This window comes from Phoenix dactylifera, chromosome 5 (genome assembly GCF_009389715.1).
Source record: "Phoenix dactylifera cultivar Barhee BC4 chromosome 5, palm_55x_up_171113_PBpolish2nd_filt_p, whole genome shotgun sequence".
NCBI classification, from domain to species: domain Eukaryota; kingdom Viridiplantae; phylum Streptophyta; class Magnoliopsida; order Arecales; family Arecaceae; genus Phoenix; species Phoenix dactylifera.
Window position 1 is genome coordinate 2,905,421 of NC_052396.1, and position 14,473 is coordinate 2,919,893.

Consider the following 14,473-nt stretch of genomic DNA (forward strand, 5'->3'; position numbering starts at 1 on the left):
TGGCAGGAAGGCATTGTTGAGAATTGAAAGAGGAAGAAGAGCAGGTAACTCAAGAAGAACAAGGTAGGATTTTGGGGGGGGGGAGAGGCCTATTGATCTCAACTCCTAGGTGAGAGAGGCTGACGATTGGTGAACTGAGATATACCTCTCATCAAGTGGTAATTACATTTCAACCAGTAGATCTCCATTTGACTACTGAAAGATAGCTTACCTCTGGTAGCAAGTGGGAATAACACTTGCAGCTCATCACCTACTATAAAATATGATTAAAAAGACTTTATATATACGTATATGTACATAGTATTTAAACATATTTATATGCATTAAGTTAAACAACCTGACTTTGAGCTTGGCTCATTTACTCGACCGTGGAGCATGCTTATATCAAGTAACAGAGGTTCATCAGTAGCGGCTTGCTTGCTTGACCGCCCTACACTGAAGAACCTGATATCTCTCACTGTCCGGAAAGGAAGCAAAAAATAAAAAAAAACAAAAACAAAAACAAAAAAAATAAAGAAAAGAGTGAGTGAAAGACACTAAGTTGGGAACACTTGGTTCTCTACATTCTGGTTGAGGAAAAATTATTTCCTACACCACCAATCACAATTGCTCCTTTCTATTGACCTCATTCATCAAGCATGCATCTCGATGCACTGCTACAGAAACACAATTTGTACCTGCTCACCAAATACCTACCTCTCGTACACTGTTACAGGTCCTCGTGAGAATTTGGGAAGTAGATGCCTGGTAATAATCCAACACATCAGAATCTTTTTATTTATAGCACATCATAGAATTTTTTTCTTATTTTCCTAATGCAGATCGGTTTCATGCTTAAACAGCTTACTTTCTAAATTCCTGCAACAGGGGTCGTACCGTGTTGATGAATTGAAGGCCCTTCCTTGAAGCTCCCCTTGGTTCTTTCAGTTTCAGACTAGCAGGCAAAAGCTCAGTCCCTGCTTTTATCAAGATTCAACTACCAAAAATGGGAAAACATAAGGTATTGTTTAGAAAATGCATATCCTATTTGGAGTCCAAATAATCACAAATATGCCATGCCAATTGCCAAAGAGATGGAAAGAATAAACAAAAATTTGGGAGCAATAGTGAGTATTCCAAAAAGGATGGAGCATCTAGTCTCGAAACTCAAGTTCTCTTACGTTATTCTTTTTTTTTTTGCTACAGCGGTTACTTACGCTAGCTGTGTGAGCGCACCCAATAAAATCAGAAAAAAGTACATAGCGAAGAGGAGTAGAAGTCGATTCCTGATCCGCCCAAAAAACTCTTCCACATGATGTGCCGCATGATGCTGCGCTGTCCTGCATAAGCTCTGAATCTGCATAAACCATTACCTAAAAACTTAGAAGATAGAATTTGGCAGCATAAACCTAATAGGCAGACAACGAGATACCAATTTATAATAATATGGAGTTAGAAACATGATGTTCAAGTGCACATCAGTTTTCACCAATAATGCATTTTGGACTTGTGGTATGGAAAAAAAAAAATCTAAGTAACAATCAATCAGTGGCCAATGCAATCAAAATGCAGTTCAGCTATTACTACATGAGAATATTTTGGTTTTGGTTTCAAGTGCAGATATATCAGTAACATCATCTCATAACTGACAGAGGCAAGATGCTAGGGTGCACCAAAGAAAATAACTTTTTTGACTCATGAAAATCAACCACAGGTAATGCAAGAAATGAACTCTAAAGTAAAGGAGTGCCGAAATGCTCCAACAAATAAAGCAACAAAACCTCATTGTGCGATCAACTTCAATGTTGATCCTCCACAAAACAGCCAAAGGTTTCATCTATAGACAACTTGACAGGGAAAATCCCAAATAGCATGGTTGTGCTGCAAATTGTTGCATCATCCATCATTGCAAAACAGAATGATCTCCAGGCATCAAATATCCACAAGCATATGCTCCTACCGAAGCATAATCAGAGGTGACCTTGTCAGACAGCTTCAATTTTCCTAGTTTAACTGAAAACCTTGTTATGATGATCTCCATTCTTAAAGATCATTGGAGCCACCTAACTTTTTTAGCTCTAACAGGTAGCATCACCAGGAGTAACTAGAGTGGTTGGATTTCATGGCCTTAGATATGATAATGCAAACCAACATGACAAGCAATTTGTAGCTCCTTATCCTCAAGGATAACTCAAAGGGCACATGTGTAAAAACTTACAGTATTCCTTAGATTTGTTCCCATGTTTCAAACCAAATGTATTTATCACACTCCAAAGGCAAAAGCCATACGTGAAAGTTCTTATTATGGTCAATCGGCAATCGCTCTTCTAAGAGTCTTTATTCAAGCACAAATTTCAATTGGGGGCTTGCTGCACCTGACTCTCCCTTGCAATTATTGTTAACAACATTTGCAATCCCCCTCCCCCCAACCCAAACCGAAAAAAGAAAAAAAAAAACAACACAAAAAAACAAACTTCACTTTCTTATCCTTGGAGACTTCTTCCTACTCAAATGAATGACATTACCTCACTGATTTAAGATCACTTCAAAATCAGATTGACCAAAAGGATATGTCAACATCTACCACCATCCCAAATTCAAGCGGGCACCCAAATGCACTCGGTAACCTATGGACGGAACCATGCTGTCTAATCTTAATTGAATAATGATAATAAAAAACCATTGCCCAAATCAAACTAATTTCTAATTCAACAGCCGAGTTGCATGGTCGAAGATCCTAGGTGGAGGAGGAGCTATGATGGATCTAACTCCCACGGCATGAATCATTTGACCTGACTGATTACTCATCTCAGTAACACCAAGTGAATTTAGATGCATTTTAGGTACCTTGTCCTCAAGAACCCTTGCGCTCTGCTCATTCGCATTCCAAAAATAGAATTCCAACTTTTCCGGACAGGGATGATATAAGGAGCCAGACTGCACTCCAAAGGTACCTGAATTAAGACATTACAAGCACAAATAGAGTAGATTTTAGCATATAACCGAAATCTAGAACCTACAATAGATATTGTGGAAAAATCAGCAAAACTAGATTCTACGAGATCAAAAAGCTTAATGTGCCACAGTACAATTAAGGTCAGACCTGAGATATGAATCCACATTGAGAACAGCAACAAAAAATAGTAGCTACAATAAAGGTAGTGGAATTAAATGGTTGTCTCTAACTATATATTGTCTGGTACAGATGCAAGAGCCGGCATTAAATTTTAGAACTATGGTTCATTGATATGCATAAATTGATTGATACCCTGGAGAAAACAAATGTTGATAACTTTTTTTATTAACAAAATATACTAGTAGAGACCAGTGACATTATAAACATGATCTTCAATCATGTAACATGATAACAACAGAGGTAGTAAAGAAAAATGTCATTTGGGAAGAACCCTAACAGCTGCTCATGACAAACTTCAAAGAAGAACTCTAGTTTTCTACCATGTGGTATCTCTTAATACTGGTCATATTTATGGGTTTTTGGTTGCATCTAAGTGGACCAAAGGTCAGAGTCATGTACGTGGTCCACTTCTAGGTATTTAGTATATACGTAAGTAATTAGTATCCTTACAGATTCTTGGTTGCATCTAACTGGATCCAAAATTCGTAAGTCATGTATGAGTTTCACTTCTAGGATTTGAAACGTACCCAAGTAATTAGTGCAAGTCACTTAATTTATACCACTAACTCTGACAAAGGGACTCAACAACAAAGGTTCCAAAGTCACTTCTTCAAGATTGAGAGCGACCATGCTTAGTCTATTGTCAATATTTTCAACCAAAACTATAGTTGATCATGTTTGACCATGTTTGATCAAAGTTAACCATGCCACTTTTATCACTTGAAAAAGTTTGCCTCTATTTTACCAAACATCTGGATCAGAAATTCATATTTCAAAACTAACTTCCCCTTGAAGAAATTCTAGCACTTCCCACACTTAAGTGCAACCAAATTAACCCCCTTTTTTTCTTCATAGTTATTCAAACAGCTTTTCATAGGTTCAGGGTATTGCAAATGGAGTTTACAAGAACCCATTTTGCCATCTGCATGTTTTTCATTGTAATTTTTTGTTGTGATGTGCTTTTATTTCCTTTTTCTTTTTTTTTTTGTGGTGGTGGGGGGGGGGGGGGAGCGGTAGCATACAATACACTTTTATGTTAATGAAAATGTTTATTTTTGAGTCAACCCCCCATCTATTGTCAGTTTCTTTCTCTTTTCTTCTTTTATGGGCCTATAAAGTGATACATGAAGACACTTCAAGCAGAGTTACATCAAAGCAGGTAAGTACACTTGTTTTCGAATTGAATGTTATCTGATCAACATTTGTCATAGAGGCATAAGGCGTATTTGAAAACAATAAAAAATATGTTGATTCTGAATTTCGTATTTATCAGTATTTAGCAAAATTGTTGGGAAAATGAGATGTTACACTTTTAAGAATGGTATGGTGGATGCATGGTGAGGTTAGGAAGGAAAAAGTAAATACAACTCATTAGAAGCACCTAGTAGGTATACAAAAGTGGAGAGCCTAGTTGTATGAGCTTGATTGAATTCAATTGCTTTATTGGCTGTCACTGAAAAGGCGAGAAAGTATTGAAAGAAAATGAAGAAAGACAGAAAAACGGGGGGAGAAGAGAAAGCATCGAATGAAGAAATTATCAAAAAGAAAATAAGGGAAGTTATGTGGTGTATATTTCTCAACCCGACCTCGGCATAGGCCAAAGTCAACTTTACCTTACTATTAGCTGAAGTGCTTGTTTGATCCAACCGAACAACAAAGAAGAGCTATGTTTCTCCAATTCGAACCTATTTAAAAATGGTTAATGCCTGTTAATGGCGTGACTGCGATCTCATCAATTTATGAGCAATTACGATCTTTCTGAACAGTTCGGCCATCACTGCACTATCAGAACGATTATCATCCACGTGCACAACGTGAAAACCGTTACCAAGTAGTTTATGCACGTCCCGCCAATCTCGATCACGAATACTGACCCCATTCTATATAAAAGGGGTGACCTGGGGACTTCCAGGTATGTTCTCAACCCATTCTCTCTTCCAAAACTATGCCACTCTCAAGCTTTCCACTATTTTCCTAGAATCTGGCTGATTTAAACATCGGAGGATCGCGCCAGATACATTTCGACAAGTGGACTTCTTTTTCTATTTTTAGGTCAACCAGGTGATACCAGAGGAACCATTCTATCCGAGCTTAGGTTCAATTGTGATCAATTGCTTCCACCAACTCTCCAACCAAACTTTCAAGCTAGGAGCCTAGCTTACCAACCTTATCTCTTCACCTCGGTCTTGAACCTACCTGACTTCCAGTTCGGACTCTAGGGGCAACAGAATTAGGAATCGGAGGAGAGAGAAAACAGGCGAGAGAGGCCTTAGTGCGCTGCTAACCAAGAAGTAGGATGAGAAAGTGTTTCTGATGTACCTTTTCACCATTAATACTAGGGGGAAAAAATTAAAATGTTAAGAAAAGATTACAACTTCCAAAACCCTGCTACAAATCTACATCATATCAATCTTTTCTCCTCTATAAATTTTCAGCAGACAGAGCCCATTTGTTGATCCATCGCAAACCATGCTTTACCATGAGAAATCCTCGACAAGAACAACACCACAATGTAAAAGATTTCATTTTTCTCGGTCAGGAAAACTCACAGTGGATGTAGGTAGGGTTTGCCAGGCACCGAACGAACTCCAAGTTGAGAAGAACTCGTTGGCGGCCGTCATCGGGATCTTTCTATGGGTTCTTAGATCTGCATTAAAAAAAAAGGAGAGAGATGAAAAGATTCAGGGGAAAAAACAAAAAAAAAAGGACAAATTGGGGGACAAGGTCCCTGCCCGGATGGGGATTTGGACGAGCGATTGGCGTCGTCTTTACCGAAGCCATGCCAGATTAGAAATTCTGCGCACAAATTGAAGCGGTGGACGTATGCGAGGAGCGAATTAATGGAGGGAAGCAACGAAGAAAAGCTCCCAACTTTCTACGCGACGCAAGAGCCGATCAAGGCGTCGAGGTTGGGTCGGGTGAGAATAGCAGAGTCTCTGATTTGGGCGGCAGGGGTCTCGTTGCGCTCTGGCAACAAACTAAACAAACCCGAACCCGAACCAAAAATATTAGAGTTGGATCCCTACCTAAATTTACCCTCTCTGCACTGTGCAAGAAGGCCCTCCTCTACCTCAAAAGACTCTGTAAGGCCGAAGTCTGCAACCTCCGAGGCATCCGAAAGAAAGCTTCCGGGTTGGGTGGGCGTTGAAATTTTATGACGTTTGAGCTTGGAGGTCGCGGCGGTCGCCGGTGCTGATGGTGGCGGCCGGCCAGAGGTTGGGGGCATTGGGTTCTAGGGAAGAGACCGGGAGGCTTGGGGGGAAGAAATCGAAGAGAGCTTCTACCTCCGCCACCCTCCCCCGCCGTCGTCGGACTTGGGCTTCGCAGTGATCTACCCCACTGGCACCTGCTCTTCCTCACCGCCTGCCATCTCTCCGCCGTGTCGGCTCCTCTCCCTCGACCTCCGTCAAGCTAAAGGTCCACTGTTTCCGGGTGGACGTGGTGGGTCTCAAGTACCACGGCGACCTCCTTGCAACGCCTCCGGCTTCCCCGGCGGCGTGTCCTACATCGACTTGCGGCGCTTCCTCGACGGCGTTTAAGAAGAAGTTTTACCGATCGTTCACCTTCAGAAGGAAACGTTACGTCGCCGATCTCGCGTGGAAGAAGAGCCATTATTTTATCTAAGCCTCGGCCCGCAGGCAGCTTTAGTGGATCGCGCTTGTTATCTGTTGGTGGATCTACGCCGTTGGAGAAATAGCTATAGAGGAAATCTACGGTCATGGTCGATCTAGTTCGTTTAGTTAGAATACTTGCCAGGTATGGCACAACCGGTTCTCGTCTCGGGTTGACCCGGGCGCCTTCTGAATAGCGGGTTTTGTGGGGTTTTGCGTTGGACCCCTTGGCCAATTTTAAAATTTTAAACTGGTCTTTTCTCCTTGTCGTTTTTGCAGTTGAATCTAAGTCCCTACCTAAATTGTCCTCAAGAATAGCTTGCCCGTATGGCGCCTGGTTCTACCGCCTAGTGGCTTATCACAGGCTACCGTTGAGGTCGCGCAGAAAGATAATGAGATTAACGAAATAATAAAAATACTTGATTTATGATGATATATAACTATATTATAGCCACATGCACCATTACACCATGCTTTACATGGCTTTCTTTTAAATAAAGAAACAAAGCAGACTGCATCTTTCTCATATCAGATGGAGCATACCTATTATCCAAGATATTATGGGCATGATGAAAATATCATTTTTCATCACTAAAATAAAATATAGATTGCAAATCTTGTTCATAAAATATAGCCATACTAAATCTGAAAAGATGTACTGGCTTCAAGTTATATTTATGCTACTAACTTACATAGACACAATTTACTTAATTTGGCAGGTCTACCTAATTTATCTTGCATAGTATAAATACCGATAATATAATGTTGCAGATCTAAATGTGCTGTAGAATAATTTATTTTAATCATCTTACATGTCTCTTTGAATTACAAGCTTTAATTTAATACTACAGATATTTGGCTATGCAATTAAAATTCTTGAAACACTTATAGTTGCAAGATTTGATGTTTCTACTTTCAACAGAATTCCGTAATTTCTTAAAATCTTCAATTCAATAAAAGAGCAATATCATGCTTTTAACAGCAGATAACTATAATTTTACAAGTCTTGGACCCAACAAATAAGGCAACTATCTTCCAGGGGCTTAAGTACAAATTTCGTAATAAATTTTCACCCTGCTCCGAAAGCCCGACACCGCCACCTGGGCTGGCCACTTAGCCGGTCAAGGCACAGCCCGCGCCGCGGTGGGGGCGGCCCCCCCACCCCGCGCGGGTGCGATCACCACTCAGCCCCGTTAGCGTGCGCCGCAGAGTAAGCCGCCTATCCCTAGGCGGTGCCCAGATCCACCCCACCTCCCCACTACCCAACAAAAATATGCCCCCTTTCTCCCACCTCCTCCGCACCCCAACCACCACCGCCTCCAAACCCTCCTCCCTCATGGCCTCCTCCTCCTCCGCTGCCGCCGATGCGTCCAAAGACCCACCCTCCTCTCCCGCCCCCACCCCCTCCGCCGCCGCCGCCACCGCCGCCGCCGCCGACGGCGCAGCGGTGGCCGCCTCTCTCTCCCCGTCGCCGTCCCCAGCCCGATCCCCCTCCCCCCTCCCCCTCCCGGCGCCGCACGCCGCCGCCCCGGTTCCCCTCTCCTCCGCCTCCTCCCGCCGCCTCCCTCCTCCCTGTTGGACCCACGAGGAAACCCTAGCCCTGATCGATTCCTACCGCGACAAGTGGTACGCCCTCCGCCGGGGCAACCTCCGCGCCTCCCACTGGCAGGAGGTCGCCGACGCCGTCGCCCGCCGCTGCTCCCGCCTCCCTCAGGCCTCCTCCAAGACCTCAGTGCAGTGCCGACACAAGGTCGAGAAGCTCCGCAAGCGCTACCGCGCCGAGCGCCAGCGCTCGCTCGCCCATGATCCCTCCACCCCTCCCACATCCTCCTGGATCTACTTCCGCAAGATGGATGCCATGGAGCACGGCGGCGCCTCATCCGCCCCCTACGCTTCCGCCTCTGCCGCCTCCCGCCCCTCCCCCTCCCCCGCTCCACCGCGCTCTCGCTCCGACGAGGACGAAGACGATGACGAGGACGAAGAAGATGACGAGGACGATGGCGGCGCCCGTGCCGGTGGAGTCGGCAGCGGCAACACCCGCAGCCTCCACCGCCTCATGGCCAACGGGGGCGGGATCGGCGGTGGGCTCAGGTTCACGATCCCGAAGGCGGTGCGGTCCAAGATCACCACCGGATCTAGGATCGAGGAGAGGGCCCCGGTCCCGAGCTCTGGCGGCGTCATGAACCCTAGCCCTACCAACCGGTTCTTCAGGGGCTATGGCGGGGCAAGGCCGGCGATGGAGGAGATGAGGAGGCGGCTGGAGAAGAGCCGGAGGAGAAGGAAGCGAGACTCGCCGGATGCGGTCGGGGAGATGGTCTCGGCGCTGAGGACGCTGGGTGATGGGTTCTTGAGGATGGAACAGATGAAGGTGGAGATGGCGAGGGAGATGGAGAAGGTGAGGATGGAGATGGAGTTGAAGCGCACCGAGATGATCCTCGATTCCCAGCGCCGGATCGTGGATGCCTTCGTCAAGGGCTTCTTCCGGGGGAAGAAGAGGTCCAAGGTCTCTCCGGAGGCTTGAAAAGGTGTTGCCTTTCTTTTGTTTCCGACTTCTCTTTTTATTAAGGCTTTGTATGAAAGTAGATATAGAATTCAGTGTGGAAGCTGGATGCATGGTAGCAGGGGGACGGGGTGCTTTGTTTTTGTTTATTGTTTTTACTATGGAATCATATATGAAGCCCTGACTTGAATTATTTCGACTTCTTTTTCGTTCTTCTTATGTAGAGCTAATAAGTGTCGGTTTCTCTTGCTCTGAGTTGGCCTTGTGGTGGAATTGCTTTTCGCCTGCTTTGGAAACTTCCATGTCAAGGCTCTTACTTTTTGCTTTGTAAATTCTGTGTGGTTACTGACAAGATCAAACTTCTTGTAATCTTGACTGTCCGTTGCTGATGCTACTATTTGATGTCATCATGTTATTAATTGAAGCAGGATCTTCTTGCTGTATATTATATCAGGGCAGTGGAAAATGTTTTTCTTCTTTCATTGTTTAATTTTCTTAATTTGTTGAAAGAAATCACCTCCTGTATGACTAGAAAAAATTAGTATTTGTTGAACTTTTTACCATGCAGATTTATCAAATTTTCATTTCTTATTCTTGGTTTCTATATTTTTGGTAAATGAAGTAATTATATTATTAATTTTTATTTTCTTTGCTTTTATCAGTGTTTTTCTTGCCAGGGAAAGATGTGAAATATAACAAAATAATTTACTTGTTTATATCGTGCCAGTTATTAATATTATAAGTGTGCGTGTGCATGCGTGCATACGGTGTGTGCACGTGCGAATTAAATTCTAAAGGGAGCACCATGTTATTCATTCTACCCTCAGCAAGTTATCTGTTTTTTAATCTCATGACATTGTATAAGCTGAGCTAAGTGAAGCCCATGGTTTCTTTTATATTGTTTAGCAACTAGCATGATGTGCAATCTGTGCTTCACCTGATCTTCCTTGCCAGATAGTGCTAGCTGATCCTACTAAGATTTCTTCTTGTGCATGCAGGAGCACAACTGTTACATTCATGTTAAAGAACTTCTACTTGGAATATTGCTCAACCTATGCTGTTCTGAGGTCTCTTAAAATTTGGTTCTTAAACTTCAATTGTATCTTTTAAACTTTGACTGCATGAAGCACTAGCCAACTCCTGGCTTTCCTCAAGTTAAACAGCCAATATTTTTCCTATTGTGAAAATATTTGGCTTTTTTCTGTCATTGGTGGAACTTAGTATGGTTCGAGTTCGCAAATTTGTGAAAAAGAAAAAACTCAATACCCGTCCTCTTAGATTGTCAACTGTTTTATTACGATCTTGTCTTTAACATTATCTTTTCATGCTTGGCATATGTTCAAAGCCTATAATTCATTATATGGATAAAGCATTACCTTTTCACTATAGTATAGTGCATGTTTTCTAGTAAATAAAGAAAAATAATCCATGCCACATATTCCTAGGTTCAAATATGGTTTGAATTTTAAAGTTGAAATCAAAATCTTTCTGGCCATCTTCCTCACTCCTAAGGGATTTGCAGTCAAGTTTGAGTTGGAACTTTTGATTGTTTAATGCAATGTTAGTCATACATCATGCTCCTGGGATGCGCAGCACATTTGTATAGTTTTTGATCAGCTGAGAATTCGAGTCTTGATTTGCAGACAATCAAAGGTTCAAGGACACATTCACAAGCTCTTCCTAATCTGGCCGTAGGTACTATTTTACCTACGTTTTAGCCTTTTGTTTTGATTTTTATTTTAATTAATATAAACTTCATGAATTATATAGTCTAGAACTAATGCACAAGAGCTCTGGTTTATTTTGCAATGTAAACATCATCAATCATGTTTAATGCTTAAGTTTATGTTTCTTGTAGTAAAGCTTATATCTAAATCAATTGACAGAAGGTACTTATAAGCTTATTCTCATCTAGAGTCTTAACTTAGGGTAAGATTGGATCTCCTTGGACTTCGGTTTTGTTGGTGCACATGGTGGTTTTTTTGCTGTATTTTGATAGCTCTCAACATGTGAAAATAGCGGAAAACAATAACAGCAATATCTTTGACATTATTGCTTTTGTTTGCAAAAATTCCCTTTTGAGGCTCTGATGCAGTGGATTGCAATAAGGTATATTGGGTGTAGAAAGTCCGATTAGGTACTAGCTTTCTGGTGGCATTTTGTATGGCCAACCAGGGGTCAAGTTAAAATTATCAGATTGGTTTAGCTTTTCATTTGCTAAATGGTAGGTCGTATAAGTAATATGGCTTATCGATTTATGACAAACGGTTTTTTTACATAGAATCGCCGATGTTAATTCTTCTTGTAAAATCGGGGTTTGTTGAATTAATCTATAGTCCGTAAAAATTAAATAGGGAAGTGAAACTTCTTTTGTTTATTTAGCACATGTTGTGGGGTGCAATCAAGTATTCACCTGGTTGTTTTATAGTTTGAATGTAGAATCTTACCTAGGTGCAAATCAAGATTAAGCTAGGTATCTAGAGTCTTCCAGGTGGAAGTCAGAGAGTAAGATTGGCATTTCAGCTATTAATGTTGGGACCTGCTTTTCTTCTGAATGTCCACCTTATTGTGTTACTACATGGAATAGGTAGCTGTTGTAAGCTTCTGAGAAAATCATGCTGTCAACTTCTCTCTTTTGTATTAAACCAAAATAATAAAAAATTGAAGGTGATGACTCCAGCTACTCCTTATGATGACTCCTGGTCTTTCCTGCTGAATTGGTGGCAAAAATCCTTGGTTTGTCTTCCATCCAAGGAAGTTGTTGCAAGACAAATGACTTGTCTTCAATCAAGTAGAGATTTTGCATTCACCTTCAAGTATTCATTGAGATTTCACACGGAGGTCAGTGTCACTTTGTCTCTTCTGCAATGTGGTGCAATCTGCAAAACGTATGGTGAATGTTCTTGTTGAATGAAATGATCTCAATGTTGACCTCCCCCTATCATATTAGAATTTTGATCAGCTCCTATCTGCGTTTAACAGAACCTTATTTAGTAGTCATTTTTAAATAAAATAATATAATTGCCTGAGCAACAAACTATCATTGTATGGACTATGGAGGTGCCTTTATGTCTTTGAGGTTCTTGGTAAATAGGGGTTTAGATTTGTTTACAATGGATAGATTAGATGAAGGAAAAGGAACCTAAGGATGCTTAAAGCTGATTTCTAGTAGGTGAAAGGCTTGTTGATTATGGTTATGTTTGTGCACGCACACATACACAAAAAAGAATGAGGATGAAAGATTAAAGAAATACTATCATTGCTAGGTTAACATTGTTTGTTGAACCAGAGAGGTTTTTTCGTCGATGTTGGCCAATCATCCTACATTGATGACACATCTAAGTTGTAAATTAGCACCTTTGCGGGTGCCTGAATGATGTAAGACAAATAGGATGCACACAGACAGTCTTGTAAAGAGAATGCTCCAGGTTTTTGACAAAAGTAAGGAAATTTTTGACAGATAAGTTAAAGGACTTAAATTAGTATGTAAAACAAGAAAATATGAGAAGCTGCACCAGTGAAGGGTCTAGTGACGGGGAACTAAATAGGATTTTATACATCTGTAATGTGTGATGGAGGTGTTCTTGATATGAAGGATTTGCAGTGAACTTTAAACAAAATAGAAAGAGCTTGGATGCTATTCCATATTGGGAAAAGGAGAGTCGGGACTTAAATGGCCTGGATGGAAGAACTTTTGGCCTTCGATAAGGATGGGATAATGAATAAAGTATTTCTCTTAAAATCTACCTGTCATGATTACGGGCTGTTTGCATGGACATTAGTATGAAGGCTAGTGCACATTCTTTCATTTAGCCAGGTTGCCAGACCAAGATCTTGGTTTTCTTGCGGCTGCATCATGTCCCGTGGATATCTTGTTGTTGAAAACCCTTGGATTGTTTTTTTTTTCTTTTTTGGTATACACCACTTAGCCTTTTCAATTAGCATGGTTCTGTGATGTTGAGGCATGCATACCTGATAAAATTTAAGAATGGGCATGATATGCTATCTCCCTTTCCTTTGTTAAAGTTTTTTTAAAATTTTTAGCCAAGTTATTCTTGTTAATTGTACTTGTATTGTATATATTAACAAATTTATTAGTTCTTGTCGTTATTCTAATTTGACAACCACTGCTGTCAAGCAAATGGATCACACTATCACTGTTTTACAAATCCAACATTCCCCTAGTTATGTTTCCTGTTGTGCCTCATCAATGCTGACTCTTTATGTTACCAACATACTGACAAAGCAAATTTAATATGTTTTTTTCTTTTGAACAAAGCTACCTAATCATGTCGAATTACTATTATGATGAGAAGTGAATCATGTCAAAATGCTATAGAGAACTAAAAGACAATGATACTACTGTTGCATTATCTTTGTGCATTTTTTCTTCTTGTGAGGGCCATAAACCACCTTATCACTTCGCCATCTCTCAACTTGTTAGCATACTCTATGATGTGTTATTCCTTGTTCAGGGTTTTACTACATGGATCTGAGATCGTTTAGTTATAAAAGATCTTCTGTTTGACTCCATCTGTTCTGGAAGATAGGGATATGAGATTTATTCAGCAGGATGTGGCAGAAACATTTGCTTCTCTGGCTTTAAGGTGTTCTGAGGTATCTCCTAGGACATATTTTCGACTGTCACAGACTCCATGGGTCGATGAGAATACCCCCAGGTTAAGATTTTAGGGAATTAGCCAGAAACAAGAATCTATGCTTCTAGTTCTGTATTTGATAATGATTGAGGAGGATGGCACCTGGTGTTATATTAGTGGGACATGGTGGTGGGGTTTGCATGATAGCTTGCAGGTGATCAGCCATTCAACATGACTGCCATCTTGGCATCTGGCCATCCAATGAAGTCTCTGCGTGGGGCCTTCCAACTATTAGAAATACTGATTGGTACTGAGACAATTGCCACGAGGGGAGTCTTCAGCTAAAGATGGTTCCCTTCTACTGGCTGCATGAGTCACCGGTGAGAGCACATAGAAGGCATTTGACTTGGGGACCGTTAGCTGAGAGGGCAGTGCTCCTAGCATCGCTGCTGTGTAACTTGAGCAAATTGATTGATTTCTATGATGGGGCCATCTCCTGAATGAAATCAAAATAATGAAAATCTAGCAGCTTATTATAGAATCGATCGAGCATGCCTCAAGAAAAAAGTCGAAATCTTCTCTAGATAAATAAATTACAAGTTGGCTGGTTCAAGGTCGTCCACTGCGAGGTGTCATCAGCATTGCAAGA

At 41.5% G+C, this 14,473-nt stretch overlaps 1 protein-coding gene and 1 long non-coding RNA gene across 8 annotated transcripts; one reads left to right on the top strand and one right to left on the bottom strand.

The window, feature by feature from the left end:
• Positions 1-261: 261 nt before the first annotated feature.
• On the bottom strand, positions 262-6,897 carry LOC113462559. Of its 5 annotated transcripts, none has more exons than XR_003385137.2 (5): positions 6,142-6,895; positions 5,665-5,762; positions 2,827-2,933; positions 848-1,336; positions 262-744 (listed from the first exon to the last, which is right to left on the bottom strand). It is a non-coding gene; the product is annotated as an uncharacterized LOC113462559 (long non-coding RNA). The 5 variants fall into 5 exon arrangements; XR_003385135.2 differs by having other exon boundaries at positions 5,888-6,895; XR_003385136.2 differs by having other exon boundaries at positions 848-976; positions 1,197-1,336; positions 5,665-6,886.
• A 745-nt stretch (positions 6,898-7,642) lies between these two features.
• LOC103704618 (trihelix transcription factor ASIL2-like) lies at positions 7,643-14,362 on the top strand. 3 transcript variants are annotated; one of them, XR_005511917.1, is made up of 3 exons: positions 7,646-9,251; positions 10,225-10,921; positions 13,702-14,362. XR_005511917.1 is itself a non-coding variant. In XM_039126512.1 (2 exons), exon 1 carries the CDS (start codon positions 8,000-8,002, stop codon positions 9,245-9,247), a length of 1,248 nt encoding a protein of 415 aa, XP_038982440.1. In that variant the 5' UTR covers positions 7,643-7,999; the 3' UTR covers positions 9,248-9,251; positions 9,451-9,653. The 3 variants fall into 3 exon arrangements, 2 of the variants coding, with proteins under 2 accessions (XP_038982440.1, XP_038982439.1); XM_039126512.1 differs by lacking the exons at positions 10,225-10,921; positions 13,702-14,362 and adding an exon at positions 9,451-9,653 and having other exon boundaries at positions 7,643-9,251; XM_039126511.1 differs by having other exon boundaries at positions 10,225-14,362.
• Positions 14,363-14,473: the final 111 nt, after the last annotated feature.